At 39.1% G+C, this 27,889-nt stretch overlaps 1 protein-coding gene across 3 annotated transcripts in view; it reads right to left on the bottom strand.

Annotated features, from left to right (window-relative positions):
* Positions 1–27,889, bottom strand: part of GBF1 (golgi brefeldin A resistant guanine nucleotide exchange factor 1) — a 115,736-nt gene that overhangs the window by 87,371 nt on the left and 476 nt on the right. For 2 of the 3 annotated variants that reach the window (XM_026068713.1, XM_026068714.1), the window contains exons 2-3: positions 22,388–22,493; positions 20,993–21,059 (exon numbers count right to left, since the gene is read on the bottom strand). In XM_026068713.1, coding sequence (XP_025924498.1) covers positions 20,993–21,059; positions 22,388–22,493 — 173 coding nt within the window. Of the gene's footprint in view, positions 1–20,992; positions 21,060–22,387; positions 22,494–27,889 lie in introns of those variants that run through there. The other variant, XM_026068715.1, reaches the window with a different exon arrangement.

Here is a 27,889-nt window from a genome sequence, read left to right as displayed (position 1 = left end):
ATATAAACTATCTTCAAGCATGTAAGAGAGGTGACCAGGATGAAGCTGGAGATGAGTCTGGTCAGGCAGCTCTCATCAGCCACCATTCCTACTCAAGCTCCAAGGAAGTCTTCCCCCACCCCCTTTCAAGGGGAAAGAGGTGGGGTGTCATACCAAGCACTTACCAACAAAGACAACAGGTAAAAGTTACTCAAAAGAGAGAAATTAAGTATATGTATTGAAAAAAAGTGCATCCCACTTGCTAATAAATTAAGAGATTAATCCTCTTTGCTCCCCAACAATTAATTATCCATATAGAAATATCTCTCTCACGGCTTATTTCAAGTTACATCTGGCCTAAATTATCAGCACAATCAAGACTTTGCAGGCCAGGTTATCTACACAGAAGGCAATTACCTCTGGTTTTGTTTTAATTTTATTCACGCTTTTTTAGTTAGCCGTTACATTAATGCCTGCCAAATGCCCTCCCCCCCCCCCCAGTTTTCTGAGGCTCCAGAAAATGGGGTGGAACGCATTTAAATTGATCATTGAAAAGAAAAAAAGAAAAGCCTCTGAGATACCAAAGTCTCTTAATGCAATCACCAAGAAGGACAAGCTTTGTGCACTTTACTTCCCTTCCCTCTCCTTCTGACTGATTAACCACGACCTTATGTTTAAAATTGCTACTCAGGTCAAACCCTTCTGAAGGCCTGGCTCGTCTATAAAGCACCAAGGTTAATCTTCAACAGATTCCATTACAGCCCATTCAGCTATTCTAGCAATGTTGTTTGAACAYGCTTCCTCCACAGTGCAGGTCTTTTTCCAAGGTGGTGTTAGCTGTCTTGTTATTTTGAGAAAGCAGACTATGTCCTTTTCTTCGGCCCCCATACCTACCCCTTCTTGTCCTGGACAACATGGAGCCCAACAGAGGCTTATCCCAACCTGAGACTGAGGAGTATAAACATAGTAGTACAGTTACTAGTTTCATTCAGTCATTACTTGAAAGAAGCTCAATTCATCCTTGCCTACTACATTTTTCACTTAGTAGCCAAAACCTGTTTGCACAAGAGAGGCGATGAGCAACACATTAATACAAGTGGTTGTCAAAACAGTTCTTCACTACTCAGCCTTTAAGAGGACCTCGCTTATCTAGCGGAGAGAGTACTAAAATTAACTTCACCTTTGGACCATCACATTTCTGTTTCAGAACACCAAGCTCAAGAGTTAAGTTGTATTCTAGCATTTTAAGGTCAGTCAAAATCAAAATCATTTTTCTAAACAGGAGTGAGCGGGCACAGCCCCACAGGTCAGCCCTCAGGGCTCCAAAACAAGTTGGCCACTCTCCCTGTGAGACTAGGAACTTTGCAGGAAGCAACCAGTTAAAGCCTCTATCTCCTCAGCCAATTTACATCTAAGGCAATGCAGAAAGCACTTGGCTAGTTGCAGATCATCTTCAGAGAATTGTCTTCACAGTAGCTAAAAAATGAAAGATGTTAGTAATAAAGCAAGCTGACAATGATACATACTAACACATTTAATATTTTTCTTTATTTTATCCAACACTAAACCACAGTCTAACCATTTCTGTTTTCTAACACTGATCCATCCAGTAAACTTGATACGCCATGAAAATGGCTCTGAACGTGCACTCCCCCCTCCCCTGATAGTGCTGCATTAAATACAAAAGGTCAGCAGAAGAAAATATCTTCAAAGTTACCTACACTGTATCACCAACCTTGACAGAAAAAAAGTTGTAGATTTATGTACTGAATATACTGCATATCTGTACTCTCTTAGTACGTATATTATACTGGCAAAATCTAGTGTGGTAGAAGCTAACAAAACTGTTCTTTGTACATAAAAATCCACACAAAAATTCTGTGGAAGCACAATGATTTTTGCACATGTAAAAATCCATATCATAAGTTTATATAAATACAGTGACAACGGTTAGGGAACACAGTTCTTATTCATAACTAGCACAGATGTGTTGATAGAGGTAAACACTACAGGTAGGCTTGAGGTRGAGACGCACTAGCTCTGGAGAACCCCGCTGTGATGAAATAAGCAATCAGCTTCCCCCTGCCCCAGCCTCTGCAGCTGTCTGCTCCACCTCTCTCCAAAATTATAAACCCCTACAGCAAGCTTAAATCAAGGAAACATATGGTCACTCCTTAACCACCTCAGTATGAAGTCCAGCAGATTATAAAAAGGCAGCCTTTGACCATTATCCCTATGCTGACACAAATTTCTGTTACAGATAGCTACACAACAAAAACTTCACCCTGCCAGCATAGTGCTTTGCTTGCCAGCGTGAGTTACAATATTATAAGAAATACCACAGCAAGACTTGCCAAATCTCATCCGTCAGCTGCCTTAGTCAATAGAAGTTATTCTGGGCAAGAAAAGGACCTTCCTTCTCCTCCTAAACCTTCCCCCTTCACCTGCACTGAAAAAGGCAAGGATGGAGACTTCCCAGCTAACTCAGTATTGAACGATACCTATAACTACAACCCTCAGCTGTCGGGGAGCAGATCACTGCCAGTCGTCTCTAAAGAAAGAGGATACCCAACTCAGTCAAGTCTTTATGCACTTCCCAAAGATCAGCAGCATACCACATAGCTTTTTCAAAGCTGAGTTGCATATAATTGCATAAAACCAAACTAAAAATAGCTTCAAGAGGATTTGCCATTGGGGACTCCATTACTTCATTGACTGGATCAGAACAGGAAAGGCTCAAAAGAAAGTATTTTGCTGTCTCACCATGAAGAACTAACGCTAGATGAGCGAATATGATATGTCCTGATATGACAGCTCTTCAACCCTGAGGCCTAGCCAGGAAGCATCAGGACAAGAATCAGAATATACCTCTCCAGCTACAAGAATATCAGCTGCTCTGTTAAGCCAGCCCACTCAACGATACAACCAGATGCAAGTTCTACCACAAGTCAAGTATGCGGTGCTGGTACAAACTGCTGCCATCCTCTAACAACACAGCCAGGGGTTAAAATTCAGATGGCAAGTTCCCTCCCAAAGAGATGCATCTCTGAATTGAATTTAGGTTCAGAAGGCTTGTACTGAGCTTTATGTGCCTCTGAATCCTGGGGTGACTCTTGCTCACTAAACGCCAACATTTGTATGAATAAAAATGAAGGGATTTAACAAATCTTGTTCCTGCACACAGTTGTCAAAAAATCTGACCTTTAAAACAGGAAAAAGAGGGGGGATTTAAAGGTTTAAGGAAGAGGCAGTGGCTGCCTGATGTATAACAAACCTTTGAAAAATTATGAAGCAGTGAAAATCCCCTACAGGTCCCAACAAAATGTGTCCAATTTGCATTCCTGCAAGCCTTCCATACACACCACTCTGCTCCTGTGTGTACACAGGCAAATAAATCCCTAGGAACAATACAACTGGGACCTGAATCTGATCTCCAATATATTATTGCTCCAGAGCTCCATTCCAACCTTCACAAACTGCCTTTTTTGTTCCAGATAACTAAATCAAAGCAGTCCCAACAAGCTTTCAAAACAGGGAATGTGAGGAATGGTTTAATGAATGTTACAACTCAACCTATTAGAGACTACAGAGCATTATAAAAGATGACAGAAGAAAAAAATGCACATACGACACTATGTCTGGAAGTCTCAAATTCAAATCCAGAAGCACCTGCTTTTCTAAGCTTCTTTATATTAAGCCCAGCAGAAACTCAGTGCTGACTACGCAAAGGTATATACAGTACAGAAATTGAGAAGGACTGTGCCAGACAGAAACACAGAAGTTTTCCTATTGAAAAGTTACATTAATTGTAAATTTGCCACAGAAAGATCACGGTCTTAATGCGCTTATGGGTGAAGAGACAGCAACCAAAATGCATTAAAGAAAGTAGTGGCACAAGAGGAAAAGAGAACAAGAGTTATGGAAAACAAAGCTGAAAAGAAACAAACTTTTTGGAGTAGCATTCTCTTTTTGCAAAGCAGTTTCTGCAGCACCTATAGCTGGCCCTAAATGCTATTTACACACTACAAAAAACTGAGACAGCTTTTGCAGTAGAGAACTCATGTCATGTACACATGGGGTATGCTTGAAATGTCTATATCCTGGTCACAAGTCATGCCTTGCTTCCACCCACCTCTATCTCTGAACAGAAGTGATTCTTCTCTCAAAATCAGAAATAAGGTTGCAGCATAAATATTTTACAACACTTTCCTTTAGCCAATAAAGGTATCTGAAGTATAAGTTTGTGTGCTCAGACTGAACAATTATGTTAAGCTAATAGGCCAGGTGATTTTTACGAAGTGGAATTTTAACTCTTACAATACTAGACACTATAAGGTATCTCACAAGGGCAGTGACCATCTCCATTCACATGCAGCTTACCACCTAGGTGGTGTTCAAAAGGAGAAAAAAAGGTAAGAACAAAAGTAAATATGTTCCACTTAGATTCCATTTGCCTAAATGTCCCTACTTGTTCCATTCATCATCTTATCTGCATTCTTGTCCCAGAATCAGTAGCCCACAACACTAAAGCAGTCTAAATAAAGGGATATATTTAGAATGAAATGACTGTCATCTTCACACAATTAAACAATTGAGATTATCAGAACAAGCTAACAATTCAACATTTACTGCCAGTAACTAAGGCTCAAATACCATAAGATTTCAATATTATCTAAACAGTTGCTACTGACTTTGTTGTCAAATGCAAAAAAAGTTATCCTTACAATGCTTCTTATTTATATGGTAACACCTAACAATACAGCTAGATCAAAGTTACCTATAATTCTACAACTATCCTGAATAAATCATCATGTGGATACATCCAGAGCAAAGTCATTCTTATCGTAGAGCACTGGTCAAAGAAGAAATCCCTGCAAAATAGCTCCTCTAGAAGTTTTAACTATTCCAGCCACTCTTCTCACAGTGGCAGATCCAAAAGCTTCCRTACCTGTTCCAGAACTGTAAGTTTTTGAGCATTTTTCTATTTTTAACTTATTATTGAATACATCTCTCCCCTCTTCAATTTCATGTAGCACACAGGGCCCACTATTCTTCCTCCCACTTCAATTTCTAATCCACATTTGTTTCATTGGCAATGCTGCAGAGCAACCCATGCAAAAGTTATGTTAAGATTAAAAGATAGCCAACACAATATTTGTACATTCTATGCTTTAAACAGTCATCTTGCTTGTTAACAAAGAAAACTGAATACTTTCACAGACTGCTTGGGCTTTCCTTTTACAACTCTTCACGTTCAGAAACACTAAGTGTTTGTGAGAAGTTTAAACTCTACTCATATACTGATATCCCATTCTTCTATTTATACAAACTAACACCCCTCTTGTATGCCTCCCAGTACTACTTCACATTTCATTGCACATAATACTTTATGTTTTCAAAGCCCTTTACAAATACAAATCTACTTTTGCTTTGATCCTTCTATATTTCTTTCAAATCTAAGTAAGTGCAATTCTTTTTACCATCACAGGGTGATTCTTTTAATACAATATAGACAATCTCAGCTTCTTGCCTTCAGTTCACAGTAGAATTTTGCCATTTTTGAAAGACAAAATATAAATTATGGGGAAATGAACAACATCCTTATATTAAATACTGGAGGACACATGAGCCGAGATAATATTTTTTGGATACGTGATATGCCTGATTTGATTTCTGTTGTGTTAGCTATTTGATTACAAAGGAGTTCACTGCAGTCTATGCTGATGGTTGATGCATAGAAAAGCAAACAGTTCCTTGACGTGACAGGCCTGTTTACTAGAACCAGGTGAACAGACAATATGGTGTCCTTTGACATGAAACTTCCCCTGCAAGCAAATGAAGTTCAGCCTTTTAAGTTTTATTCCAGTGAGCCAGGCAAAAAAATGGAATAAAGAACTGTATTAAAAGTGCTTTGAAGAACAGTGGACAGTCTGAAGAGAAACAGAGGCTTCCAAGGGGCAGACTAAATCTCAGTTGCTGGAAGCTGGAGCACCTGGCATAAGCAGGATCCGTACAGGCCATTATTGCAATAACAAGATGAGCACAGACTTTTTTTAATTTTTTTTAAATGTACCCTTTAGGTCCATTATTCCTTCTGCTGAGATTTACATTGCAGAAGACCCATGCAAGTCAGATGTGCTCAGCAACACAGCTAGTAAATGGAGTCACAAGTCTCGAGTTTGCTTTGTGAACGAGAAGCAAAGAGATTTTATGCCAGCATGAGTAATGACAAGCAGCACAGTATTTGTATCTGGTGCAATCACGAGAAGTAATGAAATAATCCTGCTGGTTTACAAATAGTTGTGAAGAACACTCTTCATCGATAGGACAATTTATTTTTTCATGAAGACATGCAGGTTTTACTCGGTAAGTTTAAAGCACAAAACCCCATATCTTATCCTACTGCTTGTAACTGCAGAAAGGTTTTTAGACAGCCTCTAGTCTAATTCAGTTGTATCCTTCAGCAAACTAATCATCTTATGGCAAAGCAAATCCCAACATCAGTTTAGCTCTTCAATCTTCTAAGGAAGAAAGCTGAAGTTTATTATATGGAAGTTTGTGGAACAGATTTTAGAACAGACTCATCTGCTCAGTGACGATATTAGCATTCATGCAACACTTTTTGTACGTACAGCTATTTACCCCCGATGCCCTTGGACACAAATTCCCTGCCTCCACAGTGGTGTGGTATGCAGGGCACCTGTTGGCTGCTAACCCCACCCCAGACATGGCCCCATAGCAGGGCAGCAGGCTGACGGTGTGCTGCAGTGCTAAGCAGCCTGCAACCTCTCCAGCAAGCTACAGTGCAAGTAACTAACCACCGATGGCTACAGGGCACAAAACAGTCAGAGGTTCCACTGTTCATAAATTCTGGAAAAAGCAGATGAAAAATACAGCCCACTGAATCAAGAACATCTTTCAAATTGTATTAGATCAGGTTATTCACTGTTTTATGGAGAGGGAGAATGCATAATCGGCTATTATTGATGTTTGAGTAGGTATTTTCACTTTATTTATCTCCAGCTTCCCTTGACAAAATTTAGAAAAGTCTGTAATTAACTGTTCAGTTTTCTGTTGCTTGCATCTGTTGAGATTTCAATTGTCATTGCCCATGATTATGCCTTTCTGTATAAAATATAACCAGCGCTCTCCTATCCTTGCATCTACTTCTGTAAGCCACTCTCCTTAACACCATCACCTCTTTCAATTTTCTCCACAAAAAGCAGTATTTGGACTGGGACTAAAACCCATATTGCAATGGTTCAAGAAGCTTTAYCCCTTTCCCAATCAGTTTTTCCTGGTGTAAAACCTTGTAATTCACTGTTTTCCTATCCCTGCTCATCTTCTAGACAGAAGCAGTCAACCAAAAAAAGGCCTTACGATATGCTTTTGGCACATTTTCAAGTTTTTTTCTGTAACTACATGGGCTAGAAACAATTGTGCTTCTTAGTAAAAGTCTGGATTCTTACATATTACCATGCACTGAGATTTTGGGAGTTATTTTTCCAATTTGGTCTCCATGCAATGAGTTCCTCTGCCCTATTTTCTAAAGTAGCTTAAACTAGAACAAAGTGTGTACCACTACTAATTAAACACCACAGAATATATTGATACCAATTCTCTACTATCACTCTTACCATTTCTGGTAATATTCCCAACCATATGGACAAACGGCAACACAGAACATGGCAAAGATGCCAGATCCTGCCATTATCTTAGCTACACTGAAAGAAAGAGAAAGTCGCAGAAACGTAGGAAATTGTTATTCAGATGACAGACAGACAACACTTCCTTTCCCAGAACAATCTGTCTCCTGCTCTGACAACCCATTCCTGCTATATTTACCCGGCCAAAATTTGCCAGGGCTGTTTCCAGATGCACTTGAGCCACATGTCCCTGTCAGTCAGCCCGAGCACAGAGGAATCTGAGCAGAGAACAGCTCCTAGAAATCACTACATGTTAATCCATGCTTCCTCTATTGCTTGCCTTTAGAGTTAAATGAGACAAAATGTGTAAAGCATTATTCTCGGTTTATTTTGGAAGCAGTTGTGGGGACAAGAGGTACTCCATTTGATACAGCTATTTACTTCAACTGCTTTCTCTGTGGCTGACAGAGGCACCTGAACAGTAAAAAAAAAATCTGAAGCATGCAGTTAAAAATAACTGGCTGTTTCAACCAATTAATACGGGCTGTCTAGAAAGCATTGTAAGGCTGCCTGCAAAAAGCGTAGATGCTAAACCAGGAGCTTACAGCTCTAATCTGCCACGGGAGACCCAACTCCTCAGCCAGAGGAAGCTGCCATCTTTGTTGGAGAAAAGCAGCACAGATCAAGCAGGGAAGATCGGTTTTAGGCTTCAGAGAGTTCAGGTTAAGAATGCTGATGAGCTAAAACATGCCAGGTTTTGAAGCAATAAAAATAAGATCTAAAGAAAAGCTATCTTTATTTCTTCTGACTTATGCCATTTTACTATTTTAATAGTTATGTTCTTCTTATACTCTACCACATATACTTCTGTCCTCATTCTATCTTTTCCAGCCATAACCGCACAGCTAGGCCCCCCTTGTTTTCATAATTTTATAAAATACTTAGCACTCGTGTCTTCTGATAGCAATTCAGCAAGAGCCAAGATAATTAAGTTTCCTGAAATCTTTGATTAGAGGACCAAATAAACTCTCTTCCCCTCCCCTCCTGTGGTTTTTAAATATGCTCTCACCAGCTCCTAGTTCAACATGCCTTCAGTTCCAAAGCACACGTTTTAGACTACAGCAGTAGAAAAAATGAAGCAAGTCACCTCTCGGGATCTTATTAGCACGAACACTTTGGGCCAGGCAAGRGAGCGGAGGCTCTCTGAGCCTTCCGGAGAAGGACGGGGGCCAGCTTCGGCACGCGAGAGCAACAGGTGAACAGAGGAAGTGAAAGGGTTTAAAATTCTATGTATCCTTCCTCTGGCTCCCTCCTCCCCTTTTCTGGAAAGCGCACAGGCAGTTTCAACCTTTCTAGGGTTTACCTGGCTTAACAGAGGGTCCTAACAGGTCACAAATAAGCTTTTTAAATAAAAAGCAGAAGTTGAAATCACCTGTGGATATATTAAAACTCATGGCCAGGCCAATTTCATTATTCAAGATGGAATTAAAAATCATTGCAACCTTCTCTTAATAGCAGATCCATATAACAAGACCTCTTCAGCTAGCTGGATGAAGTAGAGGTTCATAAGAACAAAAGCACTTTTAACGCATTCTTCTAAAACAAAAATTTAAAAAAAAAGAACGCTAGGCTCATATCCCAAACCAGTATTGTTCAAAGACCAGTACATCCTTTAGAACAGTCTAAATAATTTTCACTACAGCACTAAAACATGAAAAATTTTAAGAGATTTTGCTACAGAGATTACTCCTACTTCCTTAAACCCTATGCACTATTATGCCTTCTGGTTGAAATGTTCAGCACTGGAACACTTTTCGAGCATCCGATCAGCACATCAGCTGAGGGGACTGGAAAGGAGCATGGCAAGAAAGCAATGAATATCTTACGGGTGGTATTGAAAGATGTTAAAAAATACTGGCCGATGTTGAGTAGGCTTAAGTGAAATGTGGACAAAATATGAACTGCATTACATTTTAGAGTTTATTAGCAGCTTCATACAGCTGCTCAAATTCAGGCATCTAATACAGGGATGTGAACAGCTGGTACCATCACCTGCTGTTCCTACAGAGTGAAAGCTAGTGTGTGACCTTCCGCTGCAGCGCATGAGGCTGGTGCGTGTGAACAAGTACCAGCACAGGGTGCGAAACTCAATAGCATTAAAAACTGCCATCCAAAAAACAAACTGTACAGTTTAGGGCAGTTGAGTAAGAATGAACTTCACTTTGAGATTTCTAATAGATTGTTAGTAACAGAGGAAGAGGGGGAAAAGTTTGCAAAATTTAATTTGATGCCACCTCTAACACAAAGCTTTAATAGCCAATTACTAAACAACCATTAAAGTAAGCTTTCCAGAATGCCTATGATGGTTTCCCTCCATTATTTCACTTTGTGTCTCTTGAGCAACTTCTTTTTCTGAACAGAAAACAATTTTTTTTTCAATTATTGAACTACCATTCAACTACTCTGTTAGAAAGTTTCACAAAGATTTGTGATGCATTTCCTCAGGACTATTCTGCAAAGAACTACTTTGCAGAAAACACTTTTTATCCAAAATTCAGTGCTTGAATCTTTTCATTTCCTCCTCCCCTATGTTTCCAATGCACTTTGAGAAAGTAAGAGGAAACATCCTTTTCCCAGCCATATGATACTTTTTTATTTACCAAACATGAATATTTCTTCCCCTGTGTTCTTAATGAAGCAAAAGTTGTCATGATGTAAAAGATCATGCAATTGTTCACATTCCTGCACCAAACAAAGAAGGCATATGCTTTCTCAAAGATTTTCATTTATAATTATTCCTAGCAATGCTGACACAATAGGTTACTAGTGCGAGATTTTTTTATTCATATACCAGCACTATAGATTASGTCAAAAGCAACGTGCTGGACTCTGCAGAAAAGTACAAGCCACAATCTGCTGTTACTTTATCTCCATTAAACTATTGCTATATCTATTCCCGAACTAAAAGTTAGTTCTTCTGCAGTATCACAGCATTTCTGTTTTAACTGAAAAAATCTCTTCCCGTTGATCATAAAATATTTTAACAGACTGGTAAATATTTGAGCAAACACACTTTCTGCACCTTCATGACTATCATCAACAATGTCATTAAAATAAGCATTCCTGGGATTGTGCTTTCCCCGTCCCCTGTATCAGTCTGACCATTTCAAATCTGAAGCACTAATTTCATACGTACTCTATCATTTTGCACAACTGAAGCTGCGTATTTTTTGAGAGAGGAGAAGCACAGAAGAAAAATGTTATAGTGCTTGTTAGATCTTAATGCTGACTCAACATATTTGCACGTCAGACACAGAAATACCAAATGTTTTGTTTAAGAGCTGAGTGTTCAGAGAAAAACAGAATATTTCTGAATGACAAATGTGAAAACCTCAGCCTGAAGTGACAATCAGCTAATGACGTCTCCTCCTACGGTGCCATGACAGCCATCTTAGTTATTACATAACTCTAACAGGCCACTATAAACTGTTTAATCTAGCTTGAAGAGCATCCAAGCTCCTAAGCGCAGTTACTGAAGATGCTCACATAAGCAACCATTGCCATTCCTTCTATTTGTAGGATAAAGCCCCTCCCCTAGGCGACAGCCCATCTATCAGACTGCTCTCCTCCAGCACACCGCAGCCACGATCACAGCCACACCCTGTGACTCCACTCTGGCCCTTGTATCAAGAACTCGATTTAGTTCAACAATATCTCATGTTTACAATATGCCATCTAAATTATTTAAGCAGTTAATCAAGAGGTAAACGGAATCTAATTCAACAGGCACTTGGCAGGCTTCCTCTTCATTATATCAAAACCAAGAACGATTTCCAAAAAATTACAGGGGACACAGGGAGGCATTTTAATAACAACCCCCCTGCCCCCCGAGGTTAAAAAAGCCTAGCAATGCTGAYATAGTAGATTAGTAGTGCAAGGACAGGACTGGAAATTAGAACCTCTGAAGTGCTTATAACACAGTATGAATAGATGATCACAAACAGTCAAAGTACCACCACCACTGAACTATTTAAGATAGTTCAGCTAATGAGCATTAATCAAGTGCACCCTTTGAGTATCACAGTTGTGTAATCGTGATTACAGTGTAAAATACATTAGCATAAACTATCATGGAGGCAGTTTATCAGCTAAAGCATTTTGATTTTAACAAGATAGCTAAAGCCGGTATCACTCTAAATTTTAGCTCCACCGCATGTATGTGCAAGCCTTAAGCTAACATGTTTTTATTTTTGCATTTCACCCCTCTCCAATTATCCTTTCTTGTCTTAATGGCTAGCCTTGTTCCTCAATTGTCACATAACTATACACCTCTGCTTTCTTCCATGATGTGCTCGAATACAAAAGAAGCTGAACCAGCAGTTCTAACCTCATAATTACACCATGCAAAGAGCACAGGCACATTCATTTAATGAAGTTCAAGTGATGAGGAGTCTCTGTGTTGCTGCAACCATCTATCCATGCCCTTATATTCTGACATTTCTTGGTTAATTTAAGTAGAAGAGGAGTTTAAAGAAAGAGTAGGTTGCTTTAACACTTAAAATGGCTTTTCCAAATCACGTGGATACAGCACATCATACAACAGTAATGTGGAAGTATCAGTTTTCCACAATAACTGCTACAACTAGTTGATAAATGTTGCATCTCAAAAATGAGGTTTATTTCTTATAATTCTGTGATGACATGTATTCATTCACTGTCTCTAGAAAATTTACATACCTACAGAAACTCAATCATGCTTTAGCCTTCCTCACACTATTAACAGGTTTTAATGCACCCTCAAAGTTTTTCCCCAGAAGATATTTGCTGGGAACACAAATAAGGGAATGAATGCACTTCAGACTCATTTGTGACATGACATTTCCATTTCTTTCACATCAAAATCCATCATATCACAAATCCTCAGACCCTACCTTTAAGCTACTTCATTATAGGCAATATATACCAAACTTTCTGTTCTTCGTAGCATTTAGAGGTGTTGTTAGGTAAGTTAAAGTCCTGTCATCTAAGAGATGACAGGAGTTTTCATAGGACTGGATGCAGCTGGAAATTTTTATAGTTGTTTCCAGGTCAAAATGGCTTTATTGTATCATTTTCTAAAAGCAAATTACAAAGTAAAATCTTCACTATCCATCCAAAATTCTTCTTATGAACTTACCACGAGGAGGTCCATAACATATGGAAAGAAAATGTTTTGTCCGAGTATAAAAAAACTTCAGCAGGAAACTATCCCACAACACTTAACAGACAAGCTAGGTCAAGTTACCTCAGAAAGAAAAAACTCACCCAAGTTCACTTCAAACAGGCAAGCTACCAATTGCACATCCCTCATTATTAATGCTCCTTAACCAGTCAAATTCCTGTTCTAATAATAATCTGTTACCAATTATTCGGCTATCTTTAGACATACCTTTGAATCCTTCCAGTTCTACCTCTCTTCTTGCTGGCTTTTGTCTCCCACACTGACCACAGGGAAGAAGCACTTTATCACATATCTCTGCACTATCCCTGAAAACAGGGCATTCTGCCTGATTGAATCTTCCTTCAAACCTCTCCTTAAAACTCATCTCTTGCTATAACCCATATCAGAGATCAGCCAGTGATGGCTTGTTTGAAGGACAAATGGAGGTAGTCATTAAAAAAAAAAAAAAGAAAAGAAAAAAGAAAAACTCTCAAGTGTTTAATAACTTTATATACTTAATGACTTCTCTCTGCTTCCACCCTCTTAAGCTACAAACTCTTCAAGGTGAGGAATGTTTCAGTATGCATGTTGTGTACACATGACCAAGACTTCTTGGCAGTCCTATTACATATTAGGTAACTACATAAACATGCGTCTGCACTTCTGACACAAGTATTGCTTCTTTCAAGCAAATCACCTTTCAGCCATTGTTTTTTAACAGGTTAGATGGCAGCAGTTTAACAAGAACAGGGGACAGAAAAGACAAAGATGGGTGACAGCACAGGAGAAGAGCTATACATTTAATCAACTCCTACTAGAATTCAGCAATTTCATGTACACTCCTATTTCCAGAAGGTTTTTACTACCACATGAATATCCTTAGTTTGTTAATCAGCCACAGTCCCTTTTAACTTCAGTCTCAAGCAGCCACGACAAAAACAGCATAGCCAAAACCACCGGGAACAAACCCTCCATGGATGACTTAAGAGGAACCTTAACTTTAACAGAGCATCTGGCATTGCCTTTCTAGCAAATCAAACTGCGATTTATTGCCTTCTAATATATGTACATTAGGCCATTTCCTTTATGGCTCCACTTCACACAGAAGCAGTAACTGAAGGAAATAATGGAGTGCCCAACAAGTGGGAAAGTAATTGCTCAACAAGCGTGGAACAAGAGAGAGTCAGTTGCGCCCCTTGCACATGTGGCAGCTCTTCAGAGCCCAGCCCTGCAGTGGTAACAGAAGGCTGGTGTTACAGAACAAGCGCACTGTGGGAACTGTGCCAAGCAACAGCCAGGAGCGCTTGTCCATCTAAATCCGAGGGTCCCTAAGGATCAGGGGTCAGGAAACAATTCCTTCCAACAGCACCACCTCCTGCCTGTACCTGCCAGTCATTAGCCACGCAGACAGGAGTCAGGGTTAAGCTTCAAGCTCTACTCCTAAATGACTCCCAAAGAACTGGACTAAAAGGATGCTAAGGTGATATTGCAATGATGGTTGTGCTGGACAGCAAAAGAGACAGTTCAGACATCCTGATTTGAAAAGAAATGAAGAAACCCTTCTGTGAAAGCCATCTTCTACTGTCTTTTTTATTCTAGATGTTCCCAGTCACACTCCACTTCTTCTGAATTTCTTCAGTATTTCTTACTTATCCATACTTTACACACTCCACTCAGAAACACAACAAAAAAAAAGGATAAACACAAGAGCTAGGGAGCTTTCAAATTAAGGTTGCTACACAACTTCAGTTTAGCCCTTTCTGCCTGTTCAGTCTTAATTATACAACCGCTCAGTTCCAGGCTTTCCATTCCCAGGACTCTGACTTCATGCAGCACCTCATGTTGGAGGGCTCAGCGAGCAATTCAACAGACTCGATTACTGTCAGAATGACCCCACACCTGACTATTCACACACTCCCACATTCTGCCCAAATGCTGCACAACGCAGAATAAGAAAAGCACGCAATAAGATTATGGTGCTTCCCATAGCACATCTGCAAACTTCACAAATACTAACACTTATCCTTCATCAAGCACATTCCTTCAATTTTGGTGTTAGTTCTGGGCTTGAGAAACTTGCATCCCAGGTTCCCCAATATACTTAGTGTTTTTAGGACACTCTCTATATTTAAAAACAAACACACACACACAAAAAAACCCACTCTCCCGGATCTCATTTGGAATCGCTATTGCATAGTGCTTCTGTCAATGAAAGTCCATGAGTCACTAGTGTCACCTCAGGTATCTCACTTAAAAAATAAAGAACAAAATGAGCAACCACTTGGGAAAAGTCTGGTTTATGATTTCTCCAGTACCACAAAGAAATCCTATGTCAAAAATACCAACAGAAACCTATTATCTGGGGGAAATTCAAAGATCTCAGCCATAAGATGGCCATTTGATTCATTTCGTGCTACAATGAGATTAGAAGGAAGATTCACCTCTCAAAGACAGTATTTGAAATTACCTGCAGCTCCAAAGCAAAAATACTGCATTGGTTTACATTTTGTCTGCACTTGTGCACTTGGAAGGATGCCTGCATTCATGAAGACTAGGAACTTTTTTTTTTTTAATGACAAATTTTACTGCATAGTCTGAATACAATATGAAAGAATCAGGTAGTCTGGATTCAGCCTGCAAGCAAAGCATTTGACAACATTCATCTTTTCTCATAATAAGAAGGTGACAGAAAATATTAAAAGAAAAACATTACCACTTCTGTATAGTGTCTCAGGTGATTTGATACAGACAAAAGCTGCATCATAATCCACTAATTGGAGTGAGGTTGATTTAAAATTTATGCAAAAAACCCCCAACACCTTACTTTAGCCATTTCCTGACTATTCTTACACCCTTTGCACTTGTAGAAATTTTATAGAGAATGCAAAAAAAGCTAAATGTCAGCCTGAGTTGCCTGGTCTTCCAAAATACCAGGTTAACATGTATGGATACCTACTATTCAAATAAACAATAAATAATTGAAGCTATCATATGAACAGACATGATCTAGGAGACCAGCCAGGCTTCTAGATCTTTTCTATGAAGCTGACRCACAAGAGAAAGCAAGCAAGAAAAAGAGCTTAGCTGGCCTTTTTTTTTTTTTTWAATGGCTTTTCTAGATCAGCTAAGACTGCAAGCCCTCAATGCAAACAAAAGGAAGTGTCCCAGCTTACTGTTTAGTCAATATTTGTTATTGACTAATAAGTCCAGTCACTTTCTGCAGAAGCTCAAAGTATAAATAATAAATAAGGCATCGCTTGCATCTGCAAACTGAAATCACAGTAACAAGCGTTACAGCACTAAACACATCACATATCTATATCATCTAATTCCTACACTTCTTTTACAGAAGATTGTTTTTCTCGTTTCTTCATTTAAACAGACCACAATGAATTTCTCAGATCTATTCAATAGCGCTGCAACAGCATTGAGAACAGGCCATACATTTATATTTACTCCTGTGAGTTACCACTTCATAAAACTAGACCTTACAGAAAAAGTTCAGACATTAATACCACTTTATATGAATGTCAGATTTCCCCTAAAACTTGAGTTTCCAGAGCTCAAACATGAGAAAATGGGTGTGCAATCAAATCTACATACCAGAAAACTGATGGCTACAGTAACAAGTATATTAAATCAGTACACTGGGCAAAGGTTCTCTTACAGTTACAGTCATTTGACCTTTAGCCAGCTCTTAATGCCCTAGCCAACCCTCTAAAGATGGAGATTTGCAGCAGCTTCTTGTCTGAAATAAGCCATGAAAAGATTCTTCTGAACCCACTATATAAGCATTCATTTAAAATGTCATGAATGTGCATGAAATCAGAGTGCTTCTTACAGCTTACTTTGCAGCTTCTGTTTAAATGCACTAACTCTGAACCACTAGAGGATAAAAGGACTCAGACCTTCCAGTCTGGCACTCATGGCCCTAAAATATACACAAGCACCTCTTCACAGGTGTGTTTACCTAGTTTAAACCTTATTTAAATAGACTCTTGATGCACACACTTTCCACAAACACCTGCTTCTCGCATTGCAGAGCCGACTTGTACAAGGCAGTTGCATTCAGTCATTTTCTGACCTAAAGCCATCCTACACACCATTAAGCAGTAACTCAGTCATGAAAATCCTTGTTACTGACTCATCCCCATATCAGAGCAAAGTGTAAATAGGTGAGTTGGATGGCTAGCAAATTTAGCTTTGCCTCATAGTATTCAGCCTCTGGCTACCCCTGTGGCTCAGTCATTACCATTAACAGAGGGAACCATTCATTTCACTTTCTGCAACAAGGAGAACTACTACAGAAGGATCTGCTCTGAATTTAACCTATGCATCATACTTACTGGAATAGTCTGAAGACTCAAACAGCCACAACAAGATACAGGGAAATCCAATCCTCATTAGATTCTTGGAAAAATGGGCTTATAATTAATTCATATTTCCAGCCATTTTTGGTTATAAAAACTCTTTGCCCAAGTTAATTGTTCTACTGAGCTCAAGGACATCTTAACTTGGAAATGCTCAGGAAAAGGAGGATGCTAAGTTATCACTGGATGTCAAAAAGAAGCTCCCTTTTGCTGACCTAAAGCCATAACATAACTGACAAAATTAAGCATAACCATGATTTCAACATCCAGACACGTTTTTCTAGATACTCAAATTACTTTAAAAAGAAGTTAAATTTAAGTTGTAGTGACACTGAACCCAGATCCAAACAGGTATTAATACTAAGGTTTCCATCAGCTTTTAAATAACCTTTGAAGATGTAGTTTTATTTCAATTTTGCATGCGTGGACAAAGCTTAATAGTCATTGTTTGCATCCGGTCGTAATTCAGGACACTGAATTTCGCTTTTTCTGAGCACTGGAAATACGAGATACCACATCAGACTTAGGTTTATATTGCCTATCTTAGTACAAATATTCAGCTGTTAAACTTGTTTTGGACTAATCCATAAAATAGCCAAGATGCCAGAACCTCTGTTTCTCCTATCTGTTTTTCAGGCAACTACTATTAATAATAATTAGCATATATGCAGCACATATGAAGTGTAAAAATGACATAAAATACACCAAATGAGAGAGAGTGGATCAGAGCACACACACTGTTCATTTTCAAATTATTAAACAGCTTTTATAAATCTACATAAAACTGCCACAGAACTTAAATTTCACTATTAGAATTTTAAAGAGCAACAGGATCATTCCACATAATTCTGGCCTAGAGCCCTTAACTAAGTAAGCTGGACTGTAGAAGCAAAAAGTTACTCTTATCGCAATCACAGCATTGTTTGTGCTGAGCAACAGCATCTTCTCTAGATGCTGCCTTCAAGAGCCCATTTAGATGCTACAATGGGATGGGATACCAGAAGTTAGCTGTAGGCAAGGATTTACTATTTTTGGTAATCAAATAAATCACGTTATGTAATTTACTTACTCTTGAGGAGCAACATTTTGAAATGAGAATCTTTAGCTGCTGGAGGTATAGGGTGCCTTTACACCCTTGACCAGGGTATTTCAGCATCACAGTCATGACAGAGTTAATACCCACTAGCTCAGAGGAGAACAAAAGGTACTCCACTGCAACATGCCTAACATTTACATTGCCTCTCTTTGCTCATTAAACAGGTTTTGGTTAAATAATGAACAAACTGTATTACAGACTCCGATGAGAATTCCAAAATTATAAATCAACTGGTAAAGCCCAGAGGAGAATGAAGGGAGTGGGAGGGAAGGAAGGATAATATTGACTAATATAAAGGGCGCAGCTTGACAGTGGATATTCCTGCCACACCTGATCAAACATGCTCCGTGGGGGAGGGGAAGGGAGGGCGAGAGCAAGAGGGGAGATGGGACAAGGCAGCCTGAAATTTGCATCCGGAACAGATTAAAACGGGTTCTTGGGGGATTGAGAAAATACATAATATATATTACTATAAATGCAAAACTGTACTAAAAGCTAACTCAAATGTCAAAGATTACAGCTTGAATAAATTTAAATATAAAAGCAATGTGTTTCCATGAGCTAATGAAAGAGACATGAAAGGAAGGTCTAGGCAAGAAAACTAAGCTTGGACTTTTCGTTGCCTGGAAGATGAGACAGGAGAGACTGTATCATTCAAAGTATTGCTTGGGAACCATTCCATGTCTAAAACTGAAAAAAATGGAGCACAGCAACCATATCCTATCTCAAGGCATTAGTCTGTAAATAGCAATCATTGAAGCTGAAATAACCTGTTTAGAAGAACCCTATGTAGTCAAACCAATACACTATCATCATATACAAGCAATTACTAGTTCAGCATAAACCACATATACAAGATGCCTCTGCTACTCACAGAGAGTCTCCAAATCTCTCAGTACATGAAACTTTGCTTTCTCTAATATGAGCAGAGAGTTGGCTTGCAATTTTTCCAGGCAAGTCAACAGCAGACCATATCTAGGTAATCTTCAGTCCCTACCATTTACTCATATCGCATTTATTCGAGTATCATGACATTCCCACTTCTTGTTAATGAAAAAACATATTAGCAATAACAGCAAAGAACAACTTCAGTAGTCCCACTTCAAAGAAAATTTTACATCATTGAAAAAAAGAGATTAGACCCAGGAAGCATTTCCTCCTAAAAAACTTTTGGTGACTGTGTTCATACCCTACAGAAGATGAGTGAGCTTACAAAAACTGCAAATCCAGTCTGTCATGTATTTTGGGGACAAGTCTAACACCCTGAACAAGATATTGTCCAGAAATGCAAGCTATGCAGAAATTCCCTAAGACGTCCGTAAGACATGACCTGACATGAGATTTCCTTTTCCAAGGAAAGTTTACCAAGCAAAGAAAAATAAGGCACTACACTTACAGGCAACCACAGAAGAGGAAGGAATAACAGGTTAGAGCTGGCACATGTTCTCAGAAACTCTCATCAACACCAAGAAGCAGCACTACTGTAGTTTTACTGAAGGTATTTTTTAGGGGATACCAGGCTCAGCACTGACATAGCAAGAGGCACGGTCCACAAGTAGAAATGCAAAAAGTCCATCTCAAACTTGCAATTCTGAACAGTAACTGTAATAAAGGGACCATAAACAAAGATTACTTTTAAATATTAAAATCAGTAAGATGACAAATCCTGTGATGAACCAGCAGAATGCCACATGCAGCTCAGGATTAGCCTTCCAGACTCCTAAATATGTATTTTGGTTAAACAAACACTCCTGAAACTACCAACAGAGAAAATCTCAGAGGAAAGGGAGAAAAGACAGGGGGACCAAAAACCTGGTCAGAGTCCATATCACAGCCACATGTTTTACTTCTGTAATCAATAAAGTATCCCAGATCCTTTCAGTGCAACTGGGCACCAAGTAAGCCTGTCACTGCAAGATTCAAGAGACCCAAATGGAGAGTATATTCTCTATTATTACTGACAACAGATGATCAAAATCAACAAATCAAAGTATGTGAAGAGAAATCAGATAATGGGAGGCTCCTTTCCAAGCAGATTCTTCCCATCATTCACAGATCAGGAAGCACAAAATACAGAAGATTATGCACAATAATATACCATATTTCATATACTACTACAAACTTCAGTGCATTGCAGATACACAGAGGCAGGGAGAGGTTTATTTTCTCTGTTACCTTGTAAATACACAGTGTTATTCACAAGTACTGCACCCATACTACACAACGTACAAAAAAAACAGTTTGACAAAGAGAAAGCAGATTCATTCATCGCATACAAAATACTTCCTGGTGTCAATGACAAATTAGCTTGATCAGAGCAAGTTTTAAAAAGCAGTAACAGCTCAGGATAAGCAGATATACAACATACCAGGGCTTCTTGGGTTGATTAAAGCTTAACAATACAGTTATCAGTTATATGCATGTATTAGTTACTCAAGCTTCTTAAATAGCATAGAATCGTACAGGCAATGCATAGTTTCCGGATAGTGATAGCAGTGGTATTTGTGTACTAGTTTTGTGCTGGTATTATTTATCTAGAAGTATATACATATTTGCCCATTTTGTCAATATTCAGTATATAATCTCCAGAGGAAAAAAAACAAGACATTAAAAATTACACTGCTGTACAGGTCCAAACATAGAACTTATCTGTATATACCCTACCATGTACACATACCTGCAAAACTCTTTATAAGCTTACCTGTTATATTATTCAGCACTTCTTTTAAGAGGCTAAAGCTATGCAGCAGGGGATCCCTTTCTTCATCCTATAGGTTATATATACAAAGAAAGTGATTATCAAAGCAAGCACATTCCTGAAGATATATCTTAATAATGGATCCATAAAGACTTCACCTTCATTTCAAGGAAGTAACATAGGTTGAGTTTATCACTTTCAGTCCACTTACTCCATCAAAATTAAGAGAAGCATTTTTATTTTCCTTCTAGTGCTACCCAATGTTGTACAGCTCAAACGCCAAAGAGCAGACTGAAGACTGAGCATCTTGGTTTCATTTTATTGTCCTTAGAAGTATTTCTGATTTGCCCTGAAGTTTATTGAAGATTGGAAGGCTAATCTACTTCAAACCATACTGAAATGGCTCATCAGGATTTTCTGCAATGTTAATCTATGCAGCAACTTGTAATGGGAACAGAAATACAATGACATTTGGTGCCATTAAAATATCTTGAAGAAAGAATCACTTTGTGAAATTTATATGAATAGCTGTATCCTTTAACCTTAGTCTATCTTTATGATATTAAAATAAGGAGGAATAGTATTTCCTCCAAGCTGTGTACATCTGCAGCCACACTTCCTACTGGGAGGCAATGATGACTAAAGCAGAAATGTTTGTTAGATGGAAAAAAGGCCCTGCCCTTTGATGGACTGAAACCATTTGTGTGGCTGACAGCCATCCGTCATTCATGTGACACTTTCAAGTGCGCCACACATACAGCACACCACACACACACATTTACATTGGGGAACCCATAAACTGACCAAGGCATCATTAGACCTAAAAGAATTGTATTAGTGGCTTTTAACAAAACAGGTTGGAAACTATTAACATCTTTCAGCCAGGAATATAGCTCATAGCCACATAACAGAGCAAAAAAGACAACACCATGCCATATGAAAAATGCCCTGCATATAATGACTTCTCCAATTTTTATTTCATGCATCATTTGATCAAGACTGTAATCTGTAGCAGGACACAAAAAGATATATAAAATGTTGTCCTAAATCAAGAGTAACCTATCTTCAAAATCCCTGACGTATCAGGAGATAAAAGTCGAAAGATTACTGAATGGCCTTAACCTAACTTTATGATATTCCCATGTGGAATACAATGTGTTTTTTGATCGCTTACAAGGTGTAAAGGTGGGAGACTTCCAGCTTTGTACCTCTGACAGTCACTGACACGCACATGTGCAGTTAAAAAGCCAAAACTGCTTAGCATGAAACAACACAGAAAATCATTCCAACTCTACTTACAGGAGTGCTACCAGGAGTGCTAAAAATTGGAGAGGCTTTCCTAAAGCAGATGGTTTCTGCCATAGCATGAACAGATAGCAACAATTCAAGAGAACTTACCAGATGCGTGTGAGTGCTCCATCGGGCATTGCGTTTTATGGCTCCCACCACTGYGTTGATTTCACCTTGGACAATGTAAATGTTCTTATCCACCATCCTGGCAATCCTGAAAATAAAGATAAGCCTAATTAATCTCCAGCCCCTCAGAATCATTCCCATTCTCCGGTGAAACATCATGTTGGCCCTAGTCAAGCAGGAGGCCTGTAGAGATACAAGAAACACTTTCAGATCTTCGTTTCTTGCGTGAAGACAAATACAGTTAATTTGTCACAAGGAAGAGACCACACTTTTCACAGAGCACATTTTCAAAAACAGGACAGCAGATAGTTAGTTGTAACAGGGCACCAGTGAAGGAAGATACAACTTCATCAAGCCACATGCCTCATCTTTTTCCAGTATACATAAGTTCAGAGGAAGATGTAGTGTTAGGGAATCAGGACACACATTCATGACGATGCAATACCAACACGCATCGCCAGCATTTATGCAAAGTCCTGCAGCTCCACACAGAACAGAAAGCCAGTCTTGTGCTCTATTAAATAAGCATCAGTGGCTTGAATAACCTGGCCAAAGCAGAAACTCTTTGGGACTTTAAACTTTGACAAAATAAAGTCATTCAAAACAGATGTTGATTTCACACTTGCTTCATGAAAAGGGCTTCTTAAGAGAAGAAAGAGGACAATTACAAAAGCCAAGGTTAATACTCCCCAAGAGATCAGCAAACTGGAGACAAAACTGGACAGAACAAAGAGAAAAAAAGTGAGAAAACTAGCCTGAGATCTCATGATGTACCCAGACAGAAAGTCAGAAAAGGAGAAAGAATTGCATAAGTAAGAAAAGGAACATTTTTAATGGTCTGAGAAGAAGCCGCCAAGAGTGGATTACTGTAAGACTGTTCTCTCTATAGTATCTGTAACCCAGATAAAGTCAGCCATAAAGAAACAGGAATGGAAAGGAATCTATAGACCTGACCGTTTATATAAAAAGCACTTAGAAGGAGACCAGAGAGTCAGAGGATATCATTTCTGCAGATGAGGAGGACTTAGTGAAATGGTAGTCAAGTAATGAGAAGCTTCCAGAATATATGAAAGGAAAACGAGGAATCCATTTTGAAATCACAACAGGATATCCGCAGGGAAGCAAAAGACTGAACACAAAGCAAACATTAATGGTAACACCTCAAATCAGAGGGGCTCATTTAGAGGACTCCATTCAAAAAAAAGAAACAATATGAGGAGGATCGCTGCCCACGTAGCAAAGCCAAAGCCGGGAGAAAGCAATTTTGGTATATCACTACAAGCTTCAAAATCACCAGCACACACAAATCTCAAAATATATACCCTGAATCTGCCAGTCTTCATGCTAATTAAAATGTCTGAATTATCAACAACATTTCAAATATACAAATATCCTCCAAGTGAAAGAAATTAGTTTGCTTTAGGATTCTGTAAACAATTGAAAGAAAGCAAAATACTATAAAAAGATGCCTTATTAAGGGAAAGTGACAGATTTGGCATTTAGATTTTGATGGGTTTGTAATAGGATGAATTACCTTAGTGGTACCACTATCTCTTACCTCATTCCATTAATTAGAAATAATGGAATTCCTAAGTGTTATACAATAAATCAGGGGTAGAGATAGAGACATAAATATTTTGTAATATAGGAACTGCCATAACAGAACAGATTAGTAGCTTATCTAGTTCACTACTAGATGATTCAGAAAAACAAACAAATAACTCTGCCAAGGAGTTTGCTTATGTCCCAAAGAACAAAGGTTTATATCCTGCCTCCACGCTTGTATGCAGCAGAACTGCAGATGTTCTTCTTACTCACATGTCTAATGCTTGAAGGATGCTCTTGTCCTCATTGGTAACTTATTCCATATATTAGTTATAGGTTGCATAAAAATATTGCAGAAAAATACCCTTGATTACAACTTTTTCTAATTCAGTATGTCCTCCTTGTTTTAGCAAAAGTCATTAATGGGAGATTTTATCTCCCATTTAAAATTCCCAACTTACTCATCTCTTCTATCAGTAATACCAATATTTTCCATGTCCTTCCCTAGGAATTTTCAGGGGTCAAAACTCCAGTGCTCAGAAGTACTTTCAGGAAAGAGCATCTACATTTACATTTGGCAGAACCCAAGACAGAACTTTTCTGTCTTCACTGTTAGAAGATAATATTGAGCATATAAACCTTGTAGGGCCATTCCAGGTATTTAGCGAACTGGATTACATAAACAAAAGCTCCCCCTAACCTTACCTAGAAAGCATGGAAAGAAATACTAAACATATGTATTATGTGCCTTGCAGATACACAGATCATCAACAGTTCTGCCAATATTTAAAGTGATGCCACTGCTTAGATGCTTTTCTGCATAACACAGAATTTGCTTGTAGTACTCCTATTACTTCTCTTTTACATTTAACCTAAAGGAATCAAGAAGGAAAAGTTTATTAAACTCAGTCCTTCCTGAATGTAGGAGGCTTGCAATGCTCAACCTTTCCCACACCCGGCTCTATTTCCCATTCAGCAAATTCTGAAGAGGGTAGGCACAGAACTCCAACATAAACCTTTTCCTTTTCCCATGCTGGGGAAATGAACTTGCTGATCCCTTCAAGTAGGGGTGCAAAAAAATCCATGTTGTTTGACGGGGCTTTCCTAGCATATTAAAATGCTGCAAAACTTAAGGATTTTTGTAGTGTCATCATTTCATTGCTAACTTTTTGAGAAGATTTGATGAGAATGCATTTGTTTTTATCTCACTGCAGATTCCATTAGATATGTCCTTAATAACAATTCTACTTTATACGCAAACAACTTAGTGGTCCAATGCAACTAAAACACCTTTTCATGCTGGAAGACCCAAATTTACTGTGAGAGCTCTGTAACATTGCACATATGGCCCGCATCACCACCCACACTGGGTAAAAGTGGGGGCAACTCCTGCTTTATGTTTAAGCTTGCAGTCAACCAAGCAATAGCACAAGCACATTTCAAAGGAAACCACAGCCAACTGTCTTCATTCTTGCAAAGGATCCTTGCAACTGTATGCTGGAGAAGGGAACAGAAAATAATTAAAGGAAAAGAAAACAAGAGATTTTTTTTCAGGGGGATGTGTCTTGTAAGCCAAATCCACCAAAAGCAGCAACCACCACTGTAAGACAGTTCAAAAGTTTATTTCAAGCAGTGTACGTAGCTCACCTGAACTCCACACTTCCTGAAGCCTACCCCTTTTAAAACTACCAATTTTCAGTGTGTATTCCTTCAACTGTGTCTTAATTACAAGAAACAACTGCTCACACCTTTGAGCTTAGTAACACTTCTTTCAACATAAAAGATCAGCAAGATTGAAATTAATGCTTTGTAGCTGCAGAGAGAAAGTTGCAAGATTTACCAGGCCAGTGCTGAATGACCAACCGGGCACAGGAGAACATGGTGCTAGTCAAGCAAAACCACTAAATGTTCGTTCAATCTAGAAAAAAATTGCTACCATTAAATCAGGCTTGATGTTAAAAGGGTATGGCCTCAAGAGCGGGATATCATATAACTGTTGGACAGGTTATCAGGCTACTAATGCTGAAGGACTCTAAATGCTGAAGCAAATTCCCTAGCAAAGCAGTGGATTATACACCTCTTGATGTCTTCAAATCAAGACAGGACACCTTTCTTGAAAGTAATCTTTAATCAAACACAAGGTATGGACTTAGTACAGAAACAAATGGATGAAGTTCTATTGCCTTGAGTTAGGCAGAAGATCCAGATTAAAACATTTAAAAGGCACCTATTAAGTTTCAAATGCATTTGAGCTCCTTGTCTCATCAGCTAATCCTACACAAACAGCCATTTCTTTCTGATGATGGGTTTATATATCTGCTTAAATCTGCAGACCAGTCCTCAGATTTTGCTTCTGCTTGGAACTTCAATAGGCCGCACAGTGAAAAATGACAGCTCCATCCAAGTCAACACAGCTGCCCAGCACACTGTGAGAAAAAGGAAAGCTACAAGCATTCACAACATCACTGCTAACAGGCTGAAGAACACTTAAGTGGAAAAACATAGAGGCTGGAGCATTTCACACAAGAGCGAGATCTAAAATCCATGTGCTTATCAAAGCCTTCAGCAGTGCTCTGTGGACAGTAATGATCACTATTCTAAGAATCTTGGAATAATATCAGATGTGCAATTTTCATGGAAAAACACTGACAGGATTTACACCTGCCAATATCTCAAATGTGCACTAAACACTCCACTGCTCAACACTGATATGCATTGTCCTGAAACATCCCAGGGCGTAGGAACCCACATTTTTTCTGGGTATTCCTGCAAGAAGTCTGAAGTACATTTTTAGGAAACGCTCCCTTCCATGTGGGGAAGTGTCTGCAACTCTTTTGGAAAACAAGCAAGAGTTAGCATCAAAAGTGACACTACCTGGCAGACCCATCAAGTCACTTCTTCCTAACACTACTTTTGGCCTTCAGCTATAGTAACTGACTCAAATCCAGTGAAACTACTGCAATAAATAGCTACAGTGAAAAAGGACATAATCAGTGCACATGCAGGAAAACCAGTATTTAAAAATAAGCATCTGTTGACCTAGATTTGCACTGTTTATAATAATGCACAAATAATCTATATAGTCTCTGAACTGGATGTAGTCACCCAACTCCTGAAACAATATACTGCTACCAAAACAGAACACACACACCCCCTTCAATCCACAAATTACGCTAGCTATCTTACCAAGGAGCCCAGATGACACTGAAAAATCCTTTTCTTCCTTTTAAACTTTACCTGGGAAGTACATGAATGTGTATCATGAAATCTAACTTGCTTGGCTTTTTCATATAAATGCTACTCTAAAAAAATAACAGGCAGTAAAGATCAGGGAACTCAAGATGCTTCTCCAAAGGCTAACTCTTAAGACTTAGACAAAATAATAAAAAAGAAGTAATAATTTAGACCTATGCCAAGGAACTGTGCAGTCCAGTGATGCTGCACTCTGRGTAGTTTAGAGTGCCTGCTAAAGGTAAACAACACTAACGTGACAGCAGTGGTACATCAGAGATGAAGGTGGGACAGGCTTCTCTGCAGATCTCCGAATTTAACCACAACAGCAAGACAGTGTATGGGAGCCAAGAAGTGAAGGTGACTCACGCTTAGCTGTCAAAACTGACTGAGGAGTAAAAATTAAACCTAATGTAAATACAGAGAGGAGAATTCTTCCTTCTAATTGCTTCATACAGCTAAAACTAAGAAAAAAATAGTACCAGCTGCAGCCATAAGGAACATCCTAAACTAGCTCTGACCCTTCCTTCTACAGCAGCTAGGGAGCCAGCCGCGGGCCGGGAGAAGGGCCTCCGCTCCCAGGGGCTTTTAGGCGAGCTCACCCCAACCCCCAAGCGGCAGCGTCCGCGGGGGCCGCAGCCCCTCAGCGCCGCCCCGGCGTTGAACTCCCGCTCCCAACCGGCGCCCCCGGGGCGCCCCGCGCAGCGC

The sequence above is a fragment of the Apteryx rowi genome, unplaced genomic scaffold (genome assembly GCF_003343035.1).
Source record: "Apteryx rowi isolate R43461 unplaced genomic scaffold, aptRow1 scaffold_279, whole genome shotgun sequence".
NCBI lineage: Eukaryota > Metazoa > Chordata > Aves > Apterygiformes > Apterygidae > Apteryx > Apteryx rowi.
This window is presented reverse-complemented; position numbering and strand designations above follow the sequence as displayed.